This window comes from Zalophus californianus, chromosome 4 (genome assembly GCF_009762305.2).
Source record: "Zalophus californianus isolate mZalCal1 chromosome 4, mZalCal1.pri.v2, whole genome shotgun sequence".
Classification (NCBI taxonomy): domain Eukaryota; kingdom Metazoa; phylum Chordata; class Mammalia; order Carnivora; family Otariidae; genus Zalophus; species Zalophus californianus.
Window position 1 is genome coordinate 79,709,188 of NC_045598.1, and position 26,592 is coordinate 79,735,779.

A 26,592-nucleotide genomic window follows, 5' to 3' on the forward strand; every position below is an offset into this window, starting at 1 on the left:
TAGTTTCACAAAAAGCGCTAGCTGTGATGAAGCAAAGAGGGTGACTGGCATTAAACACACACCTCAGGCCATCAGCTTAGGAGCACAGGCTGAAGGGCAGCTCCTGGAGGCTTAGAGCCCAGAAGGATGAAGTGAAGACATGACCCCCATGGTGCATCAGCCCTGCTGCCCAGCCGAGCCTCGCTCGCACCCCCAGTGCCATCCCCATTAGGTAATGCTGATCCCTGCTGAGACTGGGGAGAGGGTCAGGTTAGAGTTGACTCTACGCTTCTAATGAACATCCTTGCAGTGTACTTAAGAATGTGAGAGGAGTAGTGTATGCGTGCATATAACTTGTAAAGCACACATGCATTGAAATATGCATATGTTAGCTTTCCACTTGGGAGCTAGAAGCCAAGTTTATTTACCTAAAGATCATATAATTTTGCTTCATGAAAATTTTAAGTAAGACCAAAAAAAGGTCCCTCTTTCTTACTGATAGTAGAAAATGCAGAGTTGGAAATTCCTACTTAGCCTTTACAACTTAGGGGTGTCTGGGCATGTTCAGCTGGGGCAGGACGCTCTGCTCCCAGTTTTGGGAGCAGTTTTAGTTTATCCCACCTTCCTTCGACTTTCCTCCACTAGACTGTGAGATCCTTTGGGCCAGGAATGCCTCAGGCCAGCTGGAAGAGAAAGGGTATCTTAGGGTAAAGGAATAACACATGTGGAGTCACATGGACACAAGAAAGACCTGTAGGAGGTTCTCTTGGCAGAAGCCTGAGAGACAGGTATGGGGAGGGGCTATGCCAGTAAGGTCCTGATCTGGGATCATGATGACTTTGATCTTTATCCAGAAGCACAGGTAACTGTTGAAGGATTTTGAGCTGGGAAATGACATCATTGACGCTACCCTTTACAGAGAGCCCTTTAGCTGTGGGTTAGAGGAGGGAAAGGGGTAGTAGGGGTTGGGAGCCAAGGGGATTAAAAACAGAGGCTAGGGGCGCCTGAGTGGCTCAGTCGTTAAGCATCTGCCTTCAGTTCGGGTCATGGTCCCAGGGTCCTGGGATCGAGCCCCTCATCGGGCTCCCTGCTCAGCGGGAAGCCTGCTTCTCCCTCTCCCACTCCCCCTGCTTGTGTTCCCTCTCTTGCTGTGTCTCTCTCTGTCAAATAAATAAATAGAATCTTTAAAAAAATTAAATTACATTAAAAAAAAGAGGCTAATGAGGACGTTATTAGGGTACAGATGGTTGAGGATAGGACTTGAGCTGTGATCAGTTGTGGGACTAGAGACTGAGAGATCTAGGAAATTGAACGCAGGTGACTGGGATTGTGCTGTGCACCAGGGGTGGCTCTGCTCTTGGGGAGCTTAACCTAATGGGAAATTCAGCTAAGTGAACATTTGCAGTAGAAAATGCCGAGTGCTACAGTTGGTAAGTTTGGGATAATATGGAAATATACAAGAGAGGAACCTTACTTATTCTTGAAGAGTCCAAAAAAATTAGGGCCTCTGGAGTAGGGAATCTAGAAGGAAGAGGAGATTTTTATGTGAAGATAATGAATTTGGCTCACGACGAGTTGAATTTGAGACACAGTCGGATGTTCATGGCCTGGCCGGGAACTGACGTGCTTACTCATCTAGCGCCTAGAGAAGGGTGAGGCTGGAGGTGGTGCTGGTGGTGGTTCTTCTTCTTCTTCCTCTTTCTTCTTTCTTCTTCTTTTCAATTTATTTGAGAGAGAGAGCATGAGCCAGGGGACAGGGGACAAGAGAAAAGGGAGAAGCAGCCTCCCCATGGAGCAGGGAGCCCGACGCGGGGCTCGATCCCAGGACCCTGAGACCATGACCTGAGCCGAAGGCAGACGCTTAACCAACTGAGCCACCCAGGCGCCCCAAATCTGGAGGTTCTTATTTGAAATGAAGGTTATCAGCCGCTAGGAAGGATGCTAAGACCACAAAGGAATAGGAGATAGCCCCAAAAGACTCTGAGAAACAACTGAAGAAGTAGGAGGGGAGCCAAAAGAAAGAGTGATCACAGAAGTGAAGGGAGGAGAAAGTTTTAAGAAAAGAGGAATGGACAGAGATTCACATGCCATGCTCTAGGTTAGGGTATGAAAGTGTGGATGGCAGATGGAGACTAGTCTGTGCAGAAGCTCGCCTGTGAAGGGTGTGAGGAGATGGCAGGTGGCTGGACTGGGTTGTGGGGGTGAATTTAATATGAAATTTACATGGAGGGAGGCCAAAACCAGTAGAGAGGAAGGCACAGAAGGTTGCTTTGAGGCATAATCACTGTCCTTTCCCCATATAGTTGCATTCCTTGCCTTTTGCAATCCTTGAGCGTTCTCTGAGTCTTTTGGGTATTGTGGGGAGGAGGTAAGGGATAGAAGATGATTCTCTGACCCTAGAGGACCTTATTTGCATTTTCTCTTGCTCTCTGACCAGACCTCAAGTTCCCTTAGGGCAGGGACTGTGTCTTGTTCACTCTTCCAGCTGCAGGGTCTCTCATAGGGACCAGCACATAGTAGATGCTCAATTAGCATTTGAACATTTTTCTGTTCAATTATAATAAAAATAGTAGATAAAGAACTGTTTGCTGAGATATCAGTGAAATATGAAGGTTTGCTTCTCAGTTCTTCATTATTTTGAGTCATTTATTCTAACCCCTTTCTCACCAGGCAGTTCTGCTCGGCTTGATTTTTGTCCTCAGAAAGAGAATAAAATTGACAGTTGAACTTTTTCAAGTCATAAATAAGGCCATCAGCAACTCTCCTTTCCTGCTGTTGCAACCACTGTGGACTTTTGCCATCCTCATTTTCTTCTGGGTCTTCTGGGTAGCTGTGCTGCTGAGCCTGGGGACTGCAGGTAAGAGCTTTGGGTTCCATCACCTCGGAGGTGGGCACGGAAGACCCTGCCATTTTGGAGCCATTGACCTGTTTTCATGGGGACCAAATCTCCCCTGCAACGAGGCGTGTCCGATGACAGTGGTGGTGATCTTGCCGGGGCCCTGTCATGGAGGAAAGCAGGAAAACCCTTTTCCTCTTTCACACTGGCATTAAAGAAACTGGGTTTGTTCCAAGAGAGAATAAATTCAGTAAGGACTGAAAGAGCTTTCAGAAAAACTACAATATGAACAAAAGCCTCTAGAAAGAAGGATTCAGATTTTATCCACGGCAATTTGCCAACTCCTCTCACATCAACGATCAAGAAGATCGCCCTATTAAAAGTCTGTTGTGCCCAGCAGAGCCAGCTTACGTTTAAAGCAAGTGCACATGGTCACATTGCTTAGGTCCTGAGAAGACAATCCTGAATCCCACCCCCACCCCGTCCTGTTATCTCTATACAGTGGTTTTCCACCAGAGGGATTCCTCAGAATCAGCTTTATTAAAGTACAGTTGCCTGGGCCTCCTCCTCAGAGATCATGATTCACTTGATTTGAGGTAGGGCAAACGATATTTTTTTGAAGCCCCATAACAGGGCAAAGAAGTGCTATTTAAAGTACTGTCTGAAATGAGGTAATGAGCTTGTGTCGGAATATATACCACTCATTTATCGAGAAATCTCGCAATGTGGGGGGGAAATGTCGGCAGAAGGAAACACTGGGCTTCGTTAAGCAGTCGGTCTGTGTTCTGGTGCAAGCTCTTCATCTCGCTGTGGGCTAGTAACAAGCAGTGTGGGGATGGGCAGCTAGTCTGTAAGCACACTTTGGTCCAGTTTTAGATCTTCTCTAACTCCTCTGTTCAATTTGGTTAAGGCCCACATTCACACTCTGACAGGAGTACCAAAGAGTAAGTTGCTTTCTGAGACCAACCATCACCAGACAGATAAGAGCCACAGCAGATATCGAATCTACAAGCCTAATGTGATTCCTTACTGTTTTATCAAGTTTATCTTGTCCCCAATCAGCTCCAGTCAAATCTGTAAGAACAACTGCTGTGTAGTAGATTCTTAGTCAACTGGGGTCTCTTCCCTCTCCTCTGGAGTCAGCTGACCCATTGGAGCTGGCTTCAAGATGGTCAGCAGCCTCCCTGGGAGACACAGCCCCTACCTCTAGCTCCAGAGATGCTGTAGGAGCACTCTCTTCTGTTGTTCTCTGGAAGCTCTCCGCAGACCTGCAGTGAACTCAGAATAATTATCCAGGAAGAACCAGGACCGTAATCAGTCAGGATGAGGTGTGTCTGGGAGTCACAGAACACTCAAACAACCAGGGGCTTAAATACGATATGAGGTAATTTTCTCTCATGAGGTAATTTTCTCTCTCACGGAAATGAAGTCCACAAGGAGGAGCCCCAGGCCAGCGTGGCCCTCTAGAGATGGCAGCCCTAGGTGTGTGCGTTCAACTTCATCTCAGCACCCTGTGGCTGACCTCCTGCCCCACTTCCATCTGGTAGCAGAAATGGACACTTGGGTTCCAACCATATCCTACATCAGCCATTAGGAAGGTGGCAGGGAGGAAGATGAGCATGCCCTCCCTCCCTCAGCCCTCCTAGAAGTCGTGACAACATGTCCGCCTCCACCGCACCGGCCAGATCCCCGTGACACAGCAACACCTTCCTGCGAGGGAGGCCAGGAGACACGGTTTCATCTGGGGCGGCCACACACAGTTAAAAAATTAGAGGTTCTAGTGCCAAGAAAAAGCAAAGAACAGATATTGTGGGACAGTTGGAAGTCTCAGCTAGGGCAACACCGAACAGCTCTATTTTGTTCGCTTGAAGCAGTCTCGGTTCCCGTCAGAGAGGAGGGCAGGAGCCTTGGTACGTGCAGGAACACAAGCATCTGTTGAACAGTGCCGAAATTCCAGGCTGTGTCCTGGGAACTTTCTTATGTTCTCTGCGTTAAGCATGGCAGTCCCCCTTGTCCTGTGCTTGTTATGCTCAAGTTCCAAGCATGAGAATTGAGGTTCTGAGTACGCGCTCTGTGGAAGGTCACCCCGCTAGGAAGTGCAGGGCTCTCTCTGGCTCCAGAGCCCTAGGATGGAACCCGTGTGATCTCTGCCCTCTCGCATCTCCTGTGTCTGGGAGACCGAGTGGGCCTCCTCAGTTGTCTGTCAAGTCAGAGCAGTACTCGGCTGCAGCAGCTGGCTGGCAGATGTGGCCTGGGCCCCCAATATTGTGTTTGGGGTCTGTGGTTACAGGACAACAGGGCAGAGCCAGAGGTCGAAGCCAGGGTGGGCTGGGAGTGGAGGGTACCAGAGGGTGGTGGGGCATGGCGCACAGGGTGATGGACGGTGGTATTGGAACCCTTGCCCTAAAGAATCACCAGAGAAAGGGTGAGGTCTTGGGAATATGACTCGGGACCAGGGAAGGACCTTCCTTCCTCCTCCAGCCTCTGGGGCATAGCCATCCTTCTGGGCCGTGAGTCTGGCTGAAGGAAATCGTCCCTGTGCTTAACCCATGCTACCTTGGAGCGAGGCACGTTCATTCATTCTTGCCTTTTACTTCACAACTGTTAGGGGAGCCTTGTGGGGCCGGGGCCCTGGGCTAGGCACTGGGGAGGAGAGGCATCCTCTCCTCAGAGCACTTAGAGTCCGGCGAAGGTTGATGAATGTCATGGTAGGAGAAATGTGGGGAGCTCCTATAGCGCCGGAACGAGGCTCTACCCTACTTTGTGAGTCAGGGAAGGTTTCTCAGAGGATGGGCTAGAAATTGCCAGATCAGAAAATACAGAAAGAAGCTAAGGGGGATTCACGAGGGGTCACAGGCAAACACCAGGAGAGGATCTGGTCACAGACGACAAGGAGAGAGCCAGTCCTGGGAGTTAGGGGTGCAGACGGAGAGGAACACGTCCCAGGGCTGCCTCGGGGGTGAGCGGCCAGCACGATGTCCCTTCAGTTCCCCGTTAGGCCCGACTTGGGCCCGGGGCTTTGGGGTCATGAAATAGGGTCCGCCCCAGGGCTGCGAGCAGGGGAGGCAGAAAGACAAGTAGGGGATTCCGGGGGCCGAAGGTAGCACGGCATTCTGGAACCACCTCGGAGGTCAGGTACTGAAGTGTGGCCGTTCTCTGTCAGTGGACGGAGGAAACCAGGCCTGAGGGTGAGGGGCAGAGGGGCAGGAAAGAAAGCCAGGTGCCTGGGACCCAACATAGACATGCGTGCTGGCAGACCTTCCGCTTTGCAGGAGAGGAGGTGTGGCAGGGAGCTCTGGCCTTCCCTGCTCCTGGGCTCAGGCACCCTAAAAACCAGACTGTCTGTCCCCTCCGGGCACCTGACTCTCCTTCCCATTCACCTGTGGGCCGACCCAGGTGCACAGAGCTTCTTTGTTTTCAAAGGCCTTTTCACTCCATGCCAGAGCCACCACTCTGGGTCTGGGCGGATCGCTTCTAGGCTTCATGTCATTTTGACCTTCGGGAGACGCCCGCCCCCCCCCCCCCGCCCCCGTGCACTTGTGGGAGACTGAGAGCTGCCGTCAGCGCTTGTGAAAAGAAGCCAGGTGATGTGGGTGGTCAGAGAGGCCGGCACAGTGCCTGACTGTCTCCCTTCACGTCCCCTCAGGCGGTTATAGAGCCCTCCAGTTGTCCAGTCTGTATCCCATGTGGCCAGGGGATGAGGGGCTGTCCTCAGTGGGTAATAGTTGGGAGCTTTCTATCACGTCAGATGGTTGAAGGAACTAATATTTTGGGGCGCCTGGGTGGCTCAGTCAGTTAAGCGTCTGCCTTCGGCTCAGGTCATGATCCCAGGATGCTGGGATGGAGCCCCGCATCAGGCTCCTTGCTCAGCGGGGAGCTTGCTTCTCCTTCTCCCAGCCGCTCCCCCTGCTTGTGCTCTCTCTCTGTCAAAAGAATAAATGAAATCTTTAAAAAAGACCTAATATTTTAATGTGTAAAAAAGAAAAAGAAATACAGAAAAAAGTGACCTTGGGCTGTTTTTGCCCAGTTGAGCTATTTCTCCAAAGGCTATCAATCAGTCTCTGAGCTAGTCGACAAATTCTGGCTTGTTTGGGGATCGTTTCAGCAGACCATATCAAGGCCCTCCAGCAGTGACGTTGATTCGCCCATTAGGAACTGTCTGCTACCAGCCATGTGACAGTGACTACTAAAATCCAGTGGGGAAAAGCGAAACTGTCATAACCTTGGGAACCCAGCAGGTGCAGCTGGCAGGTTGGAGGGAGCCCGCGTGGGCTCAGTACACCCAGTTGTCATTAAGGTGGCCTGGAAACCCCAGAGTCAACAGTGGAGGAAGCCCATCTTGGGGGGCACTTCCCCTCCGCATGTGCTACAGTTAGAAGGGTCATCACAGGGATGCATTCAGTGTGCTTGGGACGGCCAAGGGCCCTGCTTGGAAAGGAGGCAGCAGGGTCAGACAGGTTTCCCATCAAGGGACCCAGGATCCCGGCTGGCTCTGGCCTTCCTTGTACGTTAATCCTCTGTGCTTCCCTTTTCTCATTTTGGCAATGGAAAAATGATGCTTTCACAGGGCTGCGAGGAGGCTAAGATGGGGCCGGAGCTTTGCTTTGCAAATAAGGGACCATATATGTTCCTTATGTTGGGAATTACTGTTGGCTAAAGAGTATCTGGTCCCAGCTTCAGCTTTACTCTCTGCCCTGCCTGGCATATTTGAGAATATAGTTTACAAGAAAATTTTCTTTTTTAAGTTCTGACAGATCTAGAAGATAAAGCCTCCTAGCAGCCCAGACCTGTCCTGGGAAGAGGTAGAGGGAACCTGCACAAGAGAGATTTGAAACAGCTCCTGCTTTTTTGAAGTTTATGGTCCCTTTGGGATGGTGCAAAAGAAAACAGTCTCCAGGAACATTCGTGCCTTTGCACCTGCCATGAGCTTCATCTGGAAATGCTTCCTCTTCGCAGCCTGTACCCCAATTCTCCACCCCAAACTGCTTGGAAAGCTAGTCATTCTTCAAGAATGGTTTTGAGCATTATAGTTCTTAGAAAATCTCTAAGTTCCCCAAGCATACTTAGTATTGCTTCTTCATTTTCCTTGCAATTTTTACACTCTTCATTCTTTGAACAGCTATCCATTGCAGCCCCGGGAACTGGAGGTACAGCCGTGAGCAAGACAGAGGCACTAGTGAGTGGGGAGAGAGGGAATAAAGTAAATATATTATATGTCAGATGGTGATGAGTCCTACGAAGAACAGTAATGCAAGACAATGACTTGTGTGTTACCATCCCCCTAGAGTATGGACATCTTGAGGGCAGGGGCCGTGTCTTTTCCTTTCTGTGTCTCTTACCTCAGTGTGCAGCCCCTCAATCAGTTCAGTAAGTGTATCCTGAATCAGTAGGTGAATTCACATCAGTGCTGTGAGTATTAAATGAGATGTATACACAGAAAGAACTTGGTAAATTACAGGCTCTATGTCAGTGAGATTTTCTTCTCTTTTTCCCTAATCTTCATGCTGTCAGAGCAGAAGCTGAGCCAGTGGGAGACACAGGCAGGACGGATGTCAGGAGGGCACTTGAGCCAATTTGCTGGAAGAGGCCAGTGCACAGAATGTACTAGAAAGTTGAGCCCTTCCAAGTTGGACCTGCTTCCTTTGGGAAATTATCCCGACTGGCTGGACTGCCTCCCTTGAGAAACTGTCATGTATATGATCATGAGTATCACCTTAATCTTTCAAAATGCTTTAAAGCATGTTTGTAATATCTGGACTTACGGTTAGCTTCATGATGAATTTCCTCCTGTTTGTGTTGATGATAACCCGAAAATTATCTCAGATCTCTATAGTAAGATATATTAGGGATACAGGATATATTGGAGCTATAGTCATTGGATTTATTGAGGAAGGTTGATCATTCATTCATTTGTTCATTCAATAAATATTTATTGAACATTTACTATATCTGACCTTGTTATAGATGCTAGAGATACAGCTTTCCTTCTAATTTGGAAGCTAGAGGGGGGATGGGCATTAAAATAAGTAAGTGAATTTTACAGTACCTTAAAAGTTGATAAGTGGCATGGAGAAAATTAAAGCAGAGAGGAGGAATGAGAAATGTTTAAGGGGGAGTGCAATTTTAAACTTGGTGAGTAGGGAGGGCTTCATTGAGAAGGTGATAGGTGAGCCTCAAGATTTGAAAGAGGTACGGGTGGAGCGATGAGGCTATATAAGGGGAGGGACAGTGTTCTTGGCAAAGAGAAGGCAAGGATAAAGGGACCGGCAAGAGGCAAAGGTACTGGGGGCACAGCAAGCAGACCCCCTCAGCCGGAGCGGGGTGGTCGAGGGAGAGCATGGTCAGGAGGGGGTCAGAGAGGGCATGGGGTCAGATCCTTAGGCCTTGCAGCCTTTGTAGGAAGTCTGGTTCTAATCTGAGGTGGGAAGTCATTCCGGTTTTAAGCAGAATAGTAACATGATCTGACTTACATTTTAATAGCAGCCATCCAGGGAGGAGATGATGCTTGCGTAATAATGGACGAGGTGTGACTTACCAGAGTCTGTGGCTCTTCTGAAGGATTTCCTGATGTGTTAGTGGAGGGTGTGAAGGAAGGAGATTTAGAGATGACACCTAGCTACTGAAGGATGAGACTGCCATCAGCTAAGCTGGGGCAAGACTCTGAGTAGAGCATTTTAGGGGAGATCTAATCGGTTTTGATTATGTTAATTGAAACATCTTTTTGGCAGCCAGATGGAGATGTCAAGTGGGCAATTAGCTGTTCGAATCTGAAGTTTCTGGAGAGGTCCCAGCTAGAGATCTGCATTTGGGAATCTGGAAGCATATAAATGGTATTTAAAACCGCGAGGGTAGAATGAGTGCAGAGGGAGAAGAGTGGAAATCCAAGGGCTGTGCTTTGGGGACCTTCAGTGGTAAGGGATCCAGGGGCTGGGGAGGAAAACAGAAATGACGCTGACCAGGAGCAGCCAGTGGGCAGGAGGACGGAACGTGTGCTGTGCTGGAGTGTGAGGGAAGGGCTTCAGGGGTACGGGAGTGGCGTCCTGCGGGTCAAATGCTACCGAGAAGCGAGATAAGGCCCGAGGACTGATCGCTGAATTTAGCAACAAAACCACTTCAGGGACGTGCAGGGGAGTGGATCATGATCCAAGTGGGTTTAAGGAAAAGAGGGAGAAAAGAATTGAAAAGAGTTAAGTAGGCACAATCTTGAGGAATTTGGCCATAAAAAGGGACAGGGGGTGCCTGACTGGCTCACTCAGAAGAGCGTGGGTGTAGAGATTATTTTAAAATAAATAAAGAAAGAAACTTTAAAAAAAATTTTAAAGAGGAACAGAGAAATGTCAAGGAAGCTGGTGGAGAGTTAGGAGAGGGGTTTTTTTTTGTTTTGTGTTTTGTTTTTAAAAGATGAGAGATGGTTGAAAATGATTCCGTTGAGAGGCATACTTGGATGAAGGAAGCAGGAGGGGGGAATTGCTGAAGAGCTGTCATCAGTAGATGAGGAGGGGTTCCAGAGGAGGGGTTAGCCTTAGGATCACGGACAGTTTATCCCATTAAGTGGGGGTCGGGCTATTTGCTCATGCTGACAGCAGGTAGATGTTGGGGGTAGGCACCCACAGAGGTTTTTCCAGTTGTTCCACTTTCCTCAGAGAAACCAGAAGTAAGGTCATTGACAGAGAGTAACAATGGGGAAAAAAAAACCTTAGAAGCTCAAGGAGGAATTATAAACAGTCCAGAAGAAGGGGAGATGAGTAGATGAATAAAGCAACATGGGAGTTCCTGATAGTCACTCAGATGGTATCTTCTTTCTGATGTTTTGTTTGCTTTTTTCACGTTCTCCCCTTAATGGCTAATGTCCGGCATCATTCCAACATGCAGTAGATACTTAATAAACATTTGTTAATTCCAGAGCTGGAATTCTCTCTACCTGTCTTTCAGTTATAGCTAACCCTGTATTGTACTCACTCTTCCCAGGGTCTTAGCCACTTAATCCCCATAGCAGCTACATATGTGGCCATCGGAGCCACAAGACTAGATGGGATCACCAGGGTGCAAGGAGTTGGTATTTGTGTCTTCCGATTACAAGTGATGGAACAGAGATGTTACAAGGTCCCATAACCTGCCCGAGGCTGGTCAGCCATTAGGGGATGGTGCAGAGATATGAATCTCAGCCTGTGGGACTCAAGCCCAAGCCTGTAATCTCTGCCCCAGGGTTCATCTTGTCCACCCTCTTCATCTTGACAATGAGAGAGTGGAGGCCCAGGTTGCTTATCACATGTGTCAAAGCTGAGACTGGGACCAAGTCCTCTCTGAGTTCAGTGCCCTTTGTACCATCATCCCTGTGATCTGTCTGATCACATCATCCATCATCCATCATCCCTGTGATCTATGTGTAGCTTGGCATCTGTCTGAAGTCTAGTTCCCCTTAACACGCGTTGGCTACACATAGCAGTAGCCATAGTTTAACAGTCTTCGGCAACAAAGCGGCGGGTCCTCTGATGGAGGCTCGTGCCTGCACTGACACTGTCGTCCAGGAGAGGGCAGTCTTGTGCGCAGAAACAGGCCTGCCCCACCCACAGGCGGTAACCGCTGCTTCCTAGGCTTTCAGCCTGAGGCCTGAGCGCCTGATCTGATTCTTCAGAGGAGGTTTGCCTAAAGCAGAGGTTTTTGAGCAGTAGGTCTAGCCCCCAGGTGGCTCTTGGCAATGTCTAGAGCCCTTCTGGGCTGCCATAACTGGACGAGGGGAGGGGGGGTTGTTCCTGGCATCTAATGGGTGGTGGCCAGGGTGAATGCTAAACATCCTACAGGGCACAGGACAGCCCCCCACCCCCAACAGGATTATCTGTACCAAAATGGGAATTGGTTTGTTGAGAAACCCTGCCCTAAAGGAAAGTCTAGAAACAGCCTGATACGACTGAACCAGAGGAACAAATCGAAGGTCGCTGAGACGAAGATACTCTAAAACAGCAGTGACCAGAATACCGTATGGGTTCTGCTGCTTTGGGGAATGCCAAGGGTTGGAAGGCTTGTATGAACCTGGACTTACCACTTTAGCCACTCTCCAGTCGCTACTGCCATCAGTGTGCCGAGCCAGAATGTGAGTGTGCCCCTGCTGGGGCTGGCACAGGGCAGCCAAGAAGCCCCCCTTTAGCGGCCAGGGCTCTGTATTTACCTTTTGTCTGCCAAAGAAAGCATCCCTCCTGTTCTGTGGGAACATTCTCCACCCCCAAACTGTTTGTGACGTTGTAGGCCTGTTCTTGCGAAACTGCCATCTATCCCCAGGACTTGACCTTGCAGGAAGTACAGTGTGTTTGTTGGCTGGCCCTGGTCACTCTGACATTCCATGAAGTGATTCTTCAAGTCCCCACCGACCTGATCTGCCTAAGCCCCTGCGTTAGTGGTGAGGGGCTCACCTCCTCTAGTGCTGGGAATGCTTTTCTGAAACACACCCGTTTTGGAAAAGCATCAACATTTATCAGTGCCGTACCTGAGACAGAGATTGCCTCCCAGCCAGAAAGAGCCCAGTGCTCAATAAAATATTAACTTCTCTGTAAATCAAGCTGCTCCACTGTTTCTCACAATGTGAGTCTTGTTCAGCAGAACACAGAGCCTAAGGAACGAACTCTGTCCGTGGAATCAGATTGCTCTACAGCACGATTATCTTCTCCAACTTCCTTTGCAGAGACCCTCTTGTGAATGTCTATAGACATGGGAATTACGAGCCTAAAACCAATTTATAGCTAAGGAAGAAAATATGAAACTATTTAAATGTCGTTCCAGTTGTAGGTTTTGCTAAAGACTGAAATGCCCATTTTCTGACTTAGAGTAGTTTTAGGATTGTAGTTAGTATAATTACAATAATTTTAAATACATAGTGGGAGAACATCTAGAAATTACACATAGCCACAGAGCTGGGATTTGGATTTACTAAATCCAACCTGAATTGAATTGAATTGCAGAGCTAATTCAGGGGCTTCCTTAGATGAGGGCAAATAAAACAGGGACTGGCCCTGTGAATGGCAGAGCACTCTTGGGATGACCCTGTGGGCCTGGTTTAATACAGTATTGAGCTCCTGAAATTTAATAAAATCACTATCACTTATGGAGTGAAGTTCTATGGACCAGGCCCTATATTAAGCATTTACCGTGTAATCTCATTCAAACTACCAGCAGGAAATTGGTATTATACCTAAGGAGACTGAATAGCTTACCCAGTTCAAGCTGAGCTATGAACCTAGGTTAACACTGAGACCCAATAGGTATTTTAAATGTGCTAGAAGAGTTTGCCCTTGAAATGAAATCCGAAATGAATCCCTTTGAAAAAAATGCAGATCCTTGTCTCGTTTATAAACTCTAAATTTTTGTGGAAGCAGGGTTCTAGAATATAGTCCTAATGGCTATAGTCCTAATAACAAGTTTTGTTTGTATCACAAAGTGGTATGGTAGAAAAACCATGGATGTTAGAATCCAGTGTGTCAGGGTTTATAGTCTCCTTCCACTAATCATGAGCAGTGAGACTTTATGAAAAGTTCCCTGACTCTTCCAAACCTCAATTTTCATTTCTACAAAGTGGGATGAGCGTTAGAGTACATAGGTCAAGTGTCTTGCAAATTGCCTACCCATCAGTCATTATGAATATTGTTATTGATATTACTCATCAGTTAAATGTGTGTTCTCATTTTTCAGTGTGTGCTATGAAGATCTCAAATGAGGGTGGATGCTACCAACTTTACTTTGGCATCTGTGCGTCTACCTGATGACAACAGCCAGCCACAAGGAAGTGTGGCCTGTTGAATCATCTTTCCATGCTTTGGAAAACATTGGTGTAAAGCATGTTTATGTTTTAAACTTTAGGAGCTGCACGGGTTATTGAAGGTGGCCAAGTGGAGTATCAGCCTCTCGTAGGCATTCGGTATATGTGGTGGTACCATTTAATTGGCCTCATCTGGACCAGCGAATTCATCCTCGCGTGCCAGCAAATGACGGTAGCCGGGGCACTGGTCACTTGCTATTTCAACAGGTAGGATTACTGCTCTTGATTTGTCTACGTGCTTCACGTCCGGTATCACAAAAGATACTTTGGAATTTTAAAAAGGGGTTGGCAGGAGTCAAAGACTAAGGTCAAAATTGGAACAGGATGCTCATTTGGTAGTGAAAAGAAATGTTATACCTTAAATGTGTCACATTTCCAAGCTCTTTCGCCTTAAGCTAGAAAATTTAGAGGGAAGCAAAACAGGGACATAATCCAGCTGCTTAGAATTGAAAGACGTCTGAAAGGACAGGTTGACTTCTGTAAAAAATGAGGGAAGTGTTTTCTTGGAAAATAATTTTAAACCCTAAGGAAATTGTATATAACTATAAAATACAGTTCGTGTTAAGTACTAGTGAATTAATTACTTGCTTCTTTGTTCACCGTGATACTTATTTAAGTGTTTTCACCCCATTACCTCATCAAAATAATTGAGGACACACACCCCTCCCCAAACTTTTTACCTCGTTTGTGTGTGTGTGACTCTGCATGGGGCAAAGGTAAAACCGCAGGCAAGCACAGCAGGCCAGGACAATGACAGGGTTGGACTGAGGACAGGAAGTTTATTCCCTATAGGGCTGAGCCGCCTCTAATCTCTCAGACCAAATGAGCAGATAAGCATGAATATTTGTGGGGGTAAGAAAGTCAACCAGGGATGATTCATCCCAATGAGCAATTACCTCCCGACAATAAGGAGCACTGTGGGTTTTAATACAGGGGTGCTGTTTGGGAGCCTTCATCATTAGAGACTCCGTGGGGATGCACACAAGGCTTGTAGCCCTTGGCCTTGAGGACCTCTGAGCCACTGGAGGTGGGTGGCATGAGCTGCTTGCTCCTGAGTACGGGAGCAAAGATTATTCTAACCACGTTGGCTAGCAGATAACAACTGTCTGACAGTAGTGATTTTGTGTTACCTAAGAATCACAAAACCAAAGCATTTTCAGTGGGGGCTTTTGGTTTAGACTTCCAGTGAAGCATATAGCTGTATCTCCAACCCCTCCTCCTACTCCAACTCCCCTCCCCCCAAACCATGAAAGAATGAAAGAGGCATAAATGTACAGAGACAATAGGAAATGACAGGGAAAAGAAACATCAACCTAATGTTGAAAGCTGAAGAGAGGATGGATGAGTAGCAACTGAGCCGACTAGACAAACCTAAAAAGGCCTGTCTGTGTGTGTTGGCTGGGAGAGGAGGGGAAAATAAGATGGGCTGGTGTGAGCCACAAAAACCTAGGGGGCCAGGAATTCAAGTGTAAAATGTACTTTTGATGGTTAGTTATAGGTCTTCCTAAGGAACAGTTAGGCTCCAGGGCCTCTCCTCCAAACCCACAGGAGATAGGAGCTTTGCTTTCTGGAGGGGTAAACCAGAAAGGGTCTGGACTTGGAGTATCTGGCACAGCTGAGGCTGGGCGTAAGGCTCTGTATTGAAAGAAGGGGAGATAAGTAAAAGCCTAAAAACTGCATAGTGAGGACCCCCATTGCCACCACCAACGGGCATTCCATGGCTTAGCTCCTAGGATGTTGACAGCTACGTTGATATCCCCCTGACAAGAGATTAGAGGATTCTTCTTTGGAGAACTTACCAATCCAAAGTAAAGACCTGCATATAATGCCATATGGTGGGGGAGGGGTCCTCCAGTGAAGTGATTCCCTGACTGAACCAGACAGTGGAACTCACCAGGAAACTGTCACCCCTCATACAGAGCTGCCAGTTCACGCTATAGTTCCTCAGTCTTAAATTGAATTGGTAGCCAGTGATGATTCAACATTCACAGAAAACCTCTAGTGAAAGAAAAAGATCGAAATGAACAAAACAGAGGGAATTTAGGGAAAATAGAGACAACGCAGGCAGCAGAAGAAAACTACAAAAAAAATATAAAAACCTATGATATCCTCAGAAAGAACAAAGAAATAGTGCATCCATAAAATAAGTACAAAAAAAAAATAAAAGACCTCTTAGTCATTAAAAATATGATTGCAAAAGTGAAATTTTTCTCCTGAAGGATTAAAATATAGCATTGAAAAATTGTTCCAGAAGACAGAGCAAAAAGAAAGATGGAAAATGAAGGATAAAAAGTTAGAGGATACATTTTGGAGACTCACCATCTGACTAATATGAATTCCAGAAATAGAGAACAAAGGAAAGAGAAAGGAAGTTATCAAAGAAAATTTCCCAGAGCTAGAGGACATGAGTAAAGGGAAGATCCCAGAAGCTTCTAAAGAGAAAAATAGATCAGAGGCAAAGGATCAAGAACTAGAGTGGGGTCTGATGTTCAACAGCAACTCTGAACTAGGAAGACAATGAAGCAAACTTGTCAAAATTCTAACGAGAGATTATTTTCAAAACTAGAAATCTATACCTATTCATGCTGTCAGTCAAGGGTAAAGGAAAATAAAGTCATGTTCAGGACTGCAACATCCCAAGAGATTTTGCTCCCTATCTCCTTTCCTAGGAAGGGTGTTCTCCTCTGAAATGAATGAGTAAGCCAGGGAGGAAAATAGGAGTTTCAGGAAATGGGCTCCAACACAGTAAAGAATAGGGAATTCCCAGAAGGGTAGCTATGAAGCAGGTATAAAAAAATATCCAGTCCAAGGAGGAGCAGGAGAGCAGTGGGCTCCCCGAGGCATGTGTCCAAGGGCGGGGGGGGGGGGGGGGGGGAAACTAAGAGAATACCAGATGTGTTTGAACAAGTAGAGAAAAGATTTATACTTTGCTGAAGCATTCAGTAAAGCCCATGGGAAACCAAGCAAATAAAAAATGTGAAACAATTATTAACTTCAGGAAAACCCAAAAGTTGTATAGGAAAGAAACTATAATCAGAATAACTACTTGGTTTATACTTCAACAAAAATAAATGAATACATAATTTTTTAAAAAAATACACTACTTAGATCAGTTGTGAATGTTATTTATGTACAGATAATGTAAACACTAAACGTTGATTAAAACATACTCAATGGTAAAAGGTTGAAAGTTTTTCCTCTAAGATCAGGAGCAAGACAAGAGTGCCCACTCTCACCACTCCTATTCAATATAGTACTGGAAGTCCTAGCCAGAGCAAGAAAAAGAAATAAAAGGTATCCAGAGAGGAAGAAGTAAAATTGTCTTTGTTTGTAGATGATATGATCTTATATAGAGAGAAAACCTAAAAACTCCACTGAAAACTGTTAGAACTAATCCATGGATTCAGTAAAGTTGCAGGATACAAAATCAACAGACCGAAAACAGTTGCATTTCTATAACAACAAAATATCTGAAAAATAAAACCACCCCATTCACAATAGCATCAAGAATCAATAAAATACTTAGGAATAAATTTTTCCATTTCATAGGTTGCCTTTCATTTTGTTGGTTTTTTTACTGTGCAGAGCTTTTTAGTTTGATGTAGTCTCACTTATTAATTTTTGCTTTTGTGGCTGTGCTTTTGTGTCATATTCAAAAAATCATTGCCAAGGCCAGTGTCAAGGAGGTTTTTCCCTGTGTTGTCTTTAGTTTTATGGTTTTGGTTCCTATGGTTAAGTCTTTATTTCAAATTAATTTTTGTGAGTAGTGAAAGAGAGGGGTGTAATTCCATTCTTCTGTATGTAGTTATCCAGTTTTCCCAACACCGTTTATTAAAGGAACTATCCCTTTCTCTTTCTGGGCCCTTGATTCTGTTCCACTGATCTATGTGTCTTTTTTTTTTTTTTAAGATTTTATTTATTTATTTGAGAGAGAATGAGAGACAGAGAGCACAAGAGGGAAGTGGGTCAGAGGGAGAAGCAGACCCCTCCGCTGAGCAGGGAGCCCGATGCAGGACTCGATCCCGGGACTCCAGGATCATGACCTGAGCCAAAGGCAGTCGCTTAACCAACTGAGCCACCCAGGTGCCCCTGTGTGTCATTTTTATGCCAGTGCCACACTGTTTTGATTACTATAGCTTTGTAGCATACTTTGAAATTAGTGTGATGCCTCCAGGCTTGTTCTTTCTCATGACTGCTTCAACTATGTAGGATCTTTTGTAATACCACACAAATTAGAACTGCCTTTTCTTTTTCTGTGAAAAATGTCATTGGAATTTTGACAGGCAATGCATTGAATCTATATATGGCTTTCGATAGTATGGATATTTTGATAATATGAGTTCTTCCGATCCTTGAACACGAAATATCTTTCTATTTGTTTGTGTCTTCTTTGGTTTCTTTCATCAAACTCTTGTAGTTTTCAAGATATAGGTTGTTCAGCTCCTCTGCACAGTAAAAAACAACAAAATGAAAGGCAACCTATGAAATGGAAAAAAATATTTGCACATCACATATATCATAAGTTAATATCCAAAATATATAAAGAACTCATATAATCCAGTAACAACAAAAAATCCAGTTAAGGGGCACTTGGGTGGCTCAGTTGGTTAAGTGTATGACTCTTGATTTTGGCTTAGGTCATGATCCCAGGTTCATGAGATCAAGCCCAACATCAGGCTCCGCACTTGTGGAGCCTGCTTAAGATTCTCTTTCTCAACCTCTCCTATTGCCCATTCCCCCCATACCCCACTCATGCATGCTGTCTTTTTCTCTCCCTCTAAAAAAATAAATAAATAGGGGCGCCTGGGTGGCTCAGTCAGTTAAGCATCTGCCTTCGGCTCAGGTCATGATCTCAGGGTCCTGGGACCAAGTTCCGCATCGGGCTCCCTGCTCAGTGGGGAGTCTGCTTGTTCCTCTGGCCTTACCCCCACTCATGCTCGCTCTCGCTCTCACTCTCTTTCTCAAACAAATAAATAAAATCTTTAAAAAAGAAAATAAATGGGTGCCAAGGTGGCACAGTCAGTTAAGTGTCTGACTCTTGGTTTCAGCTCAGGTCACAATCTCAGGCTGATATGGAGTCCAGGGTCAGGCTCCTTACTCAGCATGGAGTCTGCTTGAGATTTTCTGCCTCTCCCTCTCTCCCTCTGTCCTTTCTCCCACTTGCACGAGCACACTTTCTCTCTCTCTAAAATCTTTTTTTAAAAAAAGAAATGCACAGATTTAATAAATACATAAATACATAAATAAAATAAAGGTCACCTCTTAAAAAAAATCCAGTTAAAAAACGGGCAGAGGAACTAAATAGATATCATTCCAAAGAAGACATACAAATGACCAACAGGTACATGAAAAGGTATTCAGCATCACTCATCATCAGGAAAATGCAAATCAAAACCACAAGGAGATATCATCTCACACCTGTTAGAATGGATGTCATCAAAAGACAAGAGGTAAGTTTTGGCAAGGATATGGAGAAAAGGGAACCCCTTTGCATTATAGGTGGGAATGCAAACTGTTGCAGCCACTATGGAAAACAGTATGGAACTTCCTCAAAAAATTAAAAATAGAACTACCTTATGACCCAGCAATCCCACTTCTAGGTATATATCCAAAGGAAATGAAAATAGGATCTCAAAGAGATATTTGCACTCCCATGTTTATTGCAACATTATTCACAATGCCAAGCTATAGAAACAACCCAAATGTTAATCAAATATCAACAGATGACTAAATAAAGAAGTTGTGGTACACACACACACACACACGCACACACACGCACACACACACACAATGGAATTTTCGTCAGTCATGAGAAAGAGGAAAATGTGGATGGACTTTGAGGGCACTGTTGCTAAGCGAAATAAGTCAGGGAAAGATAAATACTGTATGATCTCACTTATATGCAGAATGTAAAAAAGCCAAAACAATAGAAATTTAGCAACAGTAGAGTGGTGACTACCAGGGCTTGAGGACGTAGCTAGGGGAAATGGGCAGATGTTGGTTAAAGGGTACAAGCTTCAAGTTAGGATGAATGAGTTCTAGGGATCTAATGTCCAGCATGGAGATTATGGTTAATAAGACTGTATCATATACTTGACAATTGCTGAGAGAGTAGAATTTAAATGCTCTTACCACAATAAAGAAATGTAATTATACAACATTGTTAGCTACCGCTGTGGTGGTCATCATTTGCAATATGTAAGTATCAGATCAACACATCGTACACCCTAAACTTACACAATTTCTTATGTCAATTATATCTCAATAAAGCTGGGAAAAACTCTAAAAAGTTCAATATAATTATATTGAGAAGAAGGAGAGAATGGGAAAATGTTTAGGTTGTATAAGACAAACAATCGACAAACATGTTTCAAATGAGAAATCAGGGGCGCCTGGGTGAATGGCTCAGTCAGTTGAGCATCTGACTCTTGGTTTTGGCTCAGGTCATGATCTCAGGGTCGTGAGATGGGGCCCCACATCTGGCTCCACGACACTTGTGGCGCCTGCTTGGGATTCTCTCTCTCCCTCCTTCTGCCCTTCCCCCCACCTCTAAAAAAAAAAAAAGTGAGAAGCCAGTAGACAATATCAGAGGCTGAAAAAAACACATGGCAGAAAGAACATGTAATTTGGAAGTGTGGGGTGAGTTACAGAAGAAATAGCTAACATACCTCTAGGGAAAGAAAATGAGCAGTGGAGAAAGCCAACTGCTATCTTCCCTGGTTAGCCTCGTGCTATTTGACTTAAGATATTTACATATTACTTTGGTACAAATAAAATGCGTGTCAACTAACTTAGAGCACTATTTCTTTATTAAGGAGTTCCACTTTCTTTTTTACATGGTGCTGAATTTTGAAACCTTAAGATTTTCCCTTGTCCCAAGGTTGACAATATCTCATGTTCTGGCCTGCACTCAGGGGGAGGATTCACCAGCTCATCTTTGTGATTCACGTAAGCATCATGAGGGCTGAAGAGCTCATGCAGAGAGCATCAAGTGCCAGGATACGGTGACCTGTAAAATTTCTCTTTTACAACCATTCGCTTGAAGAGGGGTCAATAGAGAGCCATAAAGATGTGGCTGGGGATGGTGATAGGAAGGAACTAGAACCATTCAACTTGGAGAAGGGGCGTTTGAGGCATGACTTCATCATCGCTTTCAAATATCCCAAAGATGGTTTCCAGCAGCTCTTGATTGGCTGAGAAGGCAATGAGGGGGATGGGTGAACAGCCGAGCTTTTGGGATTTAGGCAGGAGACTGCTGGATTTCCTAACCCTAACAGGAGGCGCTGAGGACAGCTACAGAATCCTGTTCTTTATAATAAAGACAATCTCGTTTTCCTAGAGGGTTGGAAGGATGGACCGTACTGTGATGTTGCTGAAAGAAACCTCAGGAAAGGATAGTCTCTTCGGGGACCACAGAGCGCCCCTTTGCTGGGGACCAGATTTACACTGGAGGCCATCCCTCCCGTTCAGGCTGGTTCTTGTCCAGGAGCCTCAGCACACAGTTACTCCTCATACTGTTGAAGAGTCCCCAGTGCTGGGCCGGATCTCACTGGCGTGACACTTGCCTCTAGGACCCTGAAGTTGCTTGCTTGGCCTGATGCCGTGTTTTCCGCAGGACGAGTGGTCGCTGCACAGCCCTAGTGTGCCGTGACCCAAAGCTGCCACAGGACTCAGATGGAGGGGAAGGTTAGAGCCTCTGCCGAGCGCCTGGAGTTGCTGTGGTGTCCTGGGGCTCCAGCTCCCACAGGACAGCCGCAAGTTTAAAAGGAGGGGGAAGCTGGGCCCAGGCTGTGGGGAGCACATGCTAGGGTCACCTGCTGTCCCACACTACCCAGATCTTCCTTATGCCACCCCCACAGAAGCGGGGTGGAAGGTGCTGCACACGCAGTGAGCCCTAGGGACAGAGGGCAGGCCTGACGGGAGGCCCCAGCTTCCTCAGCTCCTCACTGGGGTGCCCGACGCGCCCGGCCCTGCATTGCCACCCTGCAAGCCACTTCTCAAGAGACGATGAAATCCAGTGAGGAGGAGTATTTTAAGCTTCGTCGGATATAATCAGGTCTTCTTCCTGAGGGCGGGTTCTGCTGCTCGTGAAGGAGACAGAGATGAAGGTCGTGGCCACAAACACAGCAGGGGAGGCAGGGCAGGACGATGTTACCTTTGACCACGGAGAAAGGTCTGACAAGAGAAGGTGGAGGCCTCAAAGACACGCCACTCATTTAACCCTTTCCTGGAGGGTGGTTTCTAATGGGGGGCTGGGGTGGGTATTGAACGCCTCCTGACCACGAGCTGGCCTGAGTTGGAAGGGTCTTCCTTTTAACTTTCTCTCGTCACGTGAGAAGCCAGCTCCTGGAACTAACACGTCTTCCACCCAAGCCCTGGAGAGGCTGGAGTCACAGTCAGGATGTGTCACGGGCCACGGCAGCCCCCCCCCCCCCCCCCCCGCTGCTGCCTGAAGTGGTTAATCCCCTCCCAGCAAAACCTTCTCAGAAAGATGAGGCGCAAGCCCAGACTTCAAAACCTGGAGGACCAGATTCCAGAGCCCCCTTCGCGTGGCCTGTGAGTCACTTGTTTCCCTACCAGATGGAAAGCAGGTGCTGTCCTCTTTCCCCTGCATCTTCTCGAGCACTGTAATAAGTTCTAAGGCACATAAATCTCCTAAATGGAAAAGTAAACATTCTTCCTTCCTTAAAAAAAAAAAGCTGAGGAAAGGGAAAAACCGTGTCAGATTTTCCTGGCCGGTACTACTCTTCTAGTTTATCAGACCAACATGAATTCATATCAGCAATAGTTTCCCTGGTATTTCCTATTTTCAATAATACTGAGTTGAAACACACATCACCCTTTTTGTGGGGCGACAGGATCATGATTACTCTGCACCCAATAGGACTTTCGGGTTCTCCTTTCCTTCCTGGAGGATTTCAGTAACAGCAAAATACAGCCTTTTGCCAACTCTTGAGACCTTTCTGGCCGCATTCCTTTCTTCTCCCTCAAAACCTAGGCTCTTGTCACAACCTTAATTCATAGTGGCTTATTAGCGACCTGAGCGAGTTGTAGAATAATCCATTATGAAGTAAGCAAGCCTCACTTGGAATCAGTGAGGTGGCTTCTTGGAAAGGGCCTCATTTTCTAGAACTGGCACCAGCGGGAATTGAGATGGTCAGGGGAGGGGTGGCACCAGCCCTGCCTCTCTTCTATCTTGCAGGTTTGGGGTAGGATGAAGGCCATGCCCATTCTGTTCTTTTTTACTTTTTGTTTCCCCCCCTGCTTGTGAAACTGGCTTTTGCGTTCTTGGTTGCTGTGTCATGACATGCTCCACAAATGATTCACACTGAAGTGACCTTTAAAGAGCAGAGTAGAAATCAGCTGGATTTTAGGAGACTTGAGCTGTGTAGAAGCCGAAACTTTCTGTCCCTTTAATCAAGCTGGAGCTCACCGGTGTCCCTGTGGCTGGCTGCCCTTCCTGGTCACCTGATTTGGTGGTGATTTTAATCACCAAGCTAATGCTGGCAATATTTACGTATGTAATGTAGACCTTGGAAATGATTATATAATTAAACTTCTGAAAGTGAAAATGAGATTAAGAGAAAACTTACAGGATTGGGGGAGGGGGGAGGCATGATAAAGAGGAAAGCTTGTTTATTTTCATTCCTCAGTGTTTTTTTTTTTTTAATTTTCCGTTCTTTTTGTTAGTAGCATTGAATGCCATGAAAAGGAGTTAGTCCAAGAAATAATTTAACCTTAGCTACGAACGTGTATAAAAGCTTTGCCAAATTGCATTGCTGCTTTATAAATGTTAGCACCGTTGATGATTTGAACCAGAGAGAAGTTTTAAATGGTGTTTTTTAAATGCTATCTTTTCCCCCCTATTCCCAGAAATAAAAACGACCCTCCTGATCGCCCAATCCTTTGGTCTCTCTCCATTCTTTTCTGCTACCATCAAGGAACAGCCATAAAAGGGTCATTTTTGATCACTCTGATGAGGATTCCGAGAACCATTCTCATGTACATTTCCAACGCTCTGAAAGGCAAGGTAAGGCAGCTCCTTAGTGCACGAGGCAGAGGGTTTTGAAGGGGCAGAAAAGGTACTGACTGGACAGCTGCCACAGGTCCCAGGACAGTAGTGTGGACCTGTGACAGTGGCCATTCCCAAGCCTCAGTGTTCTTCAGATCCGCCCCCCACCCCCACCCCCGCCCCAGCTACCTTTTTGTCCCTAGCATGTTTTGTTTGTTGGGTTTTTTGTTGTTGTTTTGTTGTTTGGGGTTTGGGGGTTTGTTTTTTTGACCACAAGGTGGTGGAGGTGGGTTGGGGAGGGAGTAGTTCTAAGTTAGCTGGTTTTCCTTCTCATCTAAATGCTGAACAAACGGAAGGGATTTTTCAGATAAAACTTTTAACAAGTTTTGTAGACATTTATCCTGCCTTTTTTTTTTTAAGTAATATACTACAAGATTTTTTTTTAAGTAAGAAAATATGCTACAAGATAGGAATAATATTTGTTTGTTTCTGTTTTAATGCTAAAATATTCCTTCCTTTTCTGTTTCCTAGAGGGTGCCATGGGAAGTGACTGGTGTGTGTGTGGGGGGGGAGTTTTAATAAGTGAGTGTGAGAGAGAATGTGTGTGTGTATGTGTGTGTGTGCACGCATGCATGCACGTGTGTGTATGTGAGAGAGGGTGTGTGTGTGTGAGAGAGAGAGAGACAGCGAGAGAAAATGTGCTTAATAGTGAGAAATGGATAAGCTGACCTAAATCTCAGGTCAAAAGAGAGAAAACTGTAGGGCTTTTGTGCCTGGGGGTTTTTCTCCTCCCTGGTTTTTATTTCCATGCACATTTGGTTATGAATGCCAGTGGAAACCAGAACACCAGGAAAACAGCTGTTCTCATGGTATTTCTGGCCTGCCAAAAAAGGGAAGGTTGGACTTTTCCCAACTTTTCTGTTCTCACACGATTGTTAATCCCTCCCCCCATCCCCACCTCAGTGCTTGTGACTTGATCAGAGTTTTGCAAGTTTACCTGATTCCAACCTTGTGTCCTTAGTAAATTGGGGAAATTCTACACATGGATTTATTCCTATATTTTAAATTGTTTGATATTTTTAAGTCTATAATCAAGACTTAAGATTAGTATATGAATTCGGAATAATGGATTGCATTTCACATAAAATTATCTAGCTTCCTTATCATGAAATACATGCTAAGCGGTTCCCCTGAGCATAGAGTATTTTCTTACATTTCTATTGAAAGATTGCATTGTAGATACGAATTATGTGCCCACGTTAAAAAAGAATCAAGTTTGACTTTTTTGGAAATAAATCCTATGGTGAGGTTTTCAGGGCTAAATTTCAAGCGATAAAAATATACGTGCATTTTGGTGACTTGAAGAGGCATTCCAATTCCAAGCCAAATCTAGTTCCTCTGTCTCCTGCATTTTGCAATTGATCCTTCAATTTCAAGAAGGATTTTTTTGAAGAGCAGAACAGATTTCTATTTTAAATATATTCATTATATGCATTAGCAATAGATAATCACAAATTAATGAGCAGTAGGGGACCTTGCCATCCTTCCAAGAGCTAGGCACCTTGAACTCTGGGCCAGCAGCCTTCCATAAATCTAAAAGAGAAGTCGGTGGGTTGGTTTCTCTGGCAGAAGTCTAAAAGGTTATTTATCACTCCTGAGATCCCAGAAGGATCAAGGGGCCAGACTCCCCTTTAGTGATCTCACTACTGGAGAGATGTGTCCTTTCTTCAGTTAAAAAGACGCGGTTTTCCCCATACTGTGTCTAACTTAAACACTTCGCACCGCCACTGTGTGAGCTTTCCTTATGTGAAATGGCTCATTCACAACCATAGCCAGGCTGAAAAGTATCCAGATAAAATTTCATCCAATTGAGTTAACGGTGGGACAAGAAAATGTCCATATAAGGCTGAGTTACTTCTGGGGTCCTCAGAGAGGACTATTTCAGGATTGTTTACAGGGATTTTTTTTTTTTTTAACCTTTGGGCAGTCCGTAGGACACATCCAATCACCCCTCTTCCAAGAGTTTTATTAAATTATTCATTCTTGAGCTATGCCTATGTCCAAATTATATTTCAAAGGACTAATTTGTCCCTTGAAATTTAGCCCTGAAAATCTCAGTATGGGGTTTTTTTTTTTTTTTTGCAAAAAAAGTTAAACTTGATTCTTCTTTCTATATGGGCATGTAATTAATACCTGCAATGCATTATTTGTTTCACTGTGATTTGGGATGTGGATTTTTCAAGAATACAAACTGGTTTATAAAAGCAATTTGTATCATTGACGACACTTAGGGGAAGATGGAAAGAGATTTTTTTTTTTTAACTAGAACCAGAAAGCCTAGTTTACCTTTGCTAGTAAATATGGGCTATAACCCATTTCCCTTTTTGCTGAGGGCAACAGCAGTCATCACAAGGTAAGTCCACAGGAGAGAAACTTCACTCCTCAGGGATAATGTAATAATTCGTAGTAGGAATAGCACCTGCAGAATAGAACGTCTCCCACACTGCGTGCTTCCCCAGGTGCATGAATCTCCAAGTTAGGAACGCACTACGTGTCTGCAGAAACGTACTATGTGTCTACCTGCTTCCTTCTTTCCTGTGTTTCTGACTCTGTTCCTTTGGTTCTGACCCCGATCCCAGCAGCATGGTGTGTGGTCCAGGTGCGTGTTCAGATGCTGCTTCTGCTGTTTCTGGTGTCTTGACAAATGGCTGCGCCAATTCAACCAGGTACGTCTCCTGCCGTGTGCCCCAGGGACACACACAGGGGGCCCTCCAGTGGGCTCCATCTCTTAGGTCAGGGGTTGGCAAATTTTTCTGTGCAAGGCCAGACTGTATGAATATTTTAGGCATTGGGGCCATTCAGTCTCAGCTCTGCCATCCTAGTAGGAAGGCAGCCACAGACAAAATGCAAATGAAGGGGCATAACTGCATTTCAAAAACCTTTATTTATGGACACCGA

At 45.5% G+C, this 26,592-nt stretch overlaps 1 protein-coding gene across 6 annotated transcripts in view; it reads left to right on the forward strand.

Moving 5' to 3' along the window:
* SLC44A3 (solute carrier family 44 member 3) overlaps positions 1-26,592 on the forward strand; it is a 91,593-nt gene that overhangs the window by 35,533 nt on the left and 29,468 nt on the right. For 4 of the 6 annotated variants that reach the window (XM_027611102.2, XM_027611120.1, XM_035727155.1 and 1 more), the window contains 4 exons: positions 2,650-2,836; positions 13,664-13,829; positions 23,496-23,652; positions 26,274-26,360. In XM_027611102.2, coding sequence (XP_027466903.2) covers positions 2,650-2,836; positions 13,664-13,829; positions 23,496-23,652; positions 26,274-26,360 — 597 coding nt within the window. The remainder of the gene's footprint in view (positions 1-2,649; positions 2,837-13,663; positions 13,830-23,495; positions 23,653-26,273; positions 26,361-26,592) is intronic. The other 2 variants (XM_027611109.2, XM_027611130.1) reach the window with 1 other exon arrangement.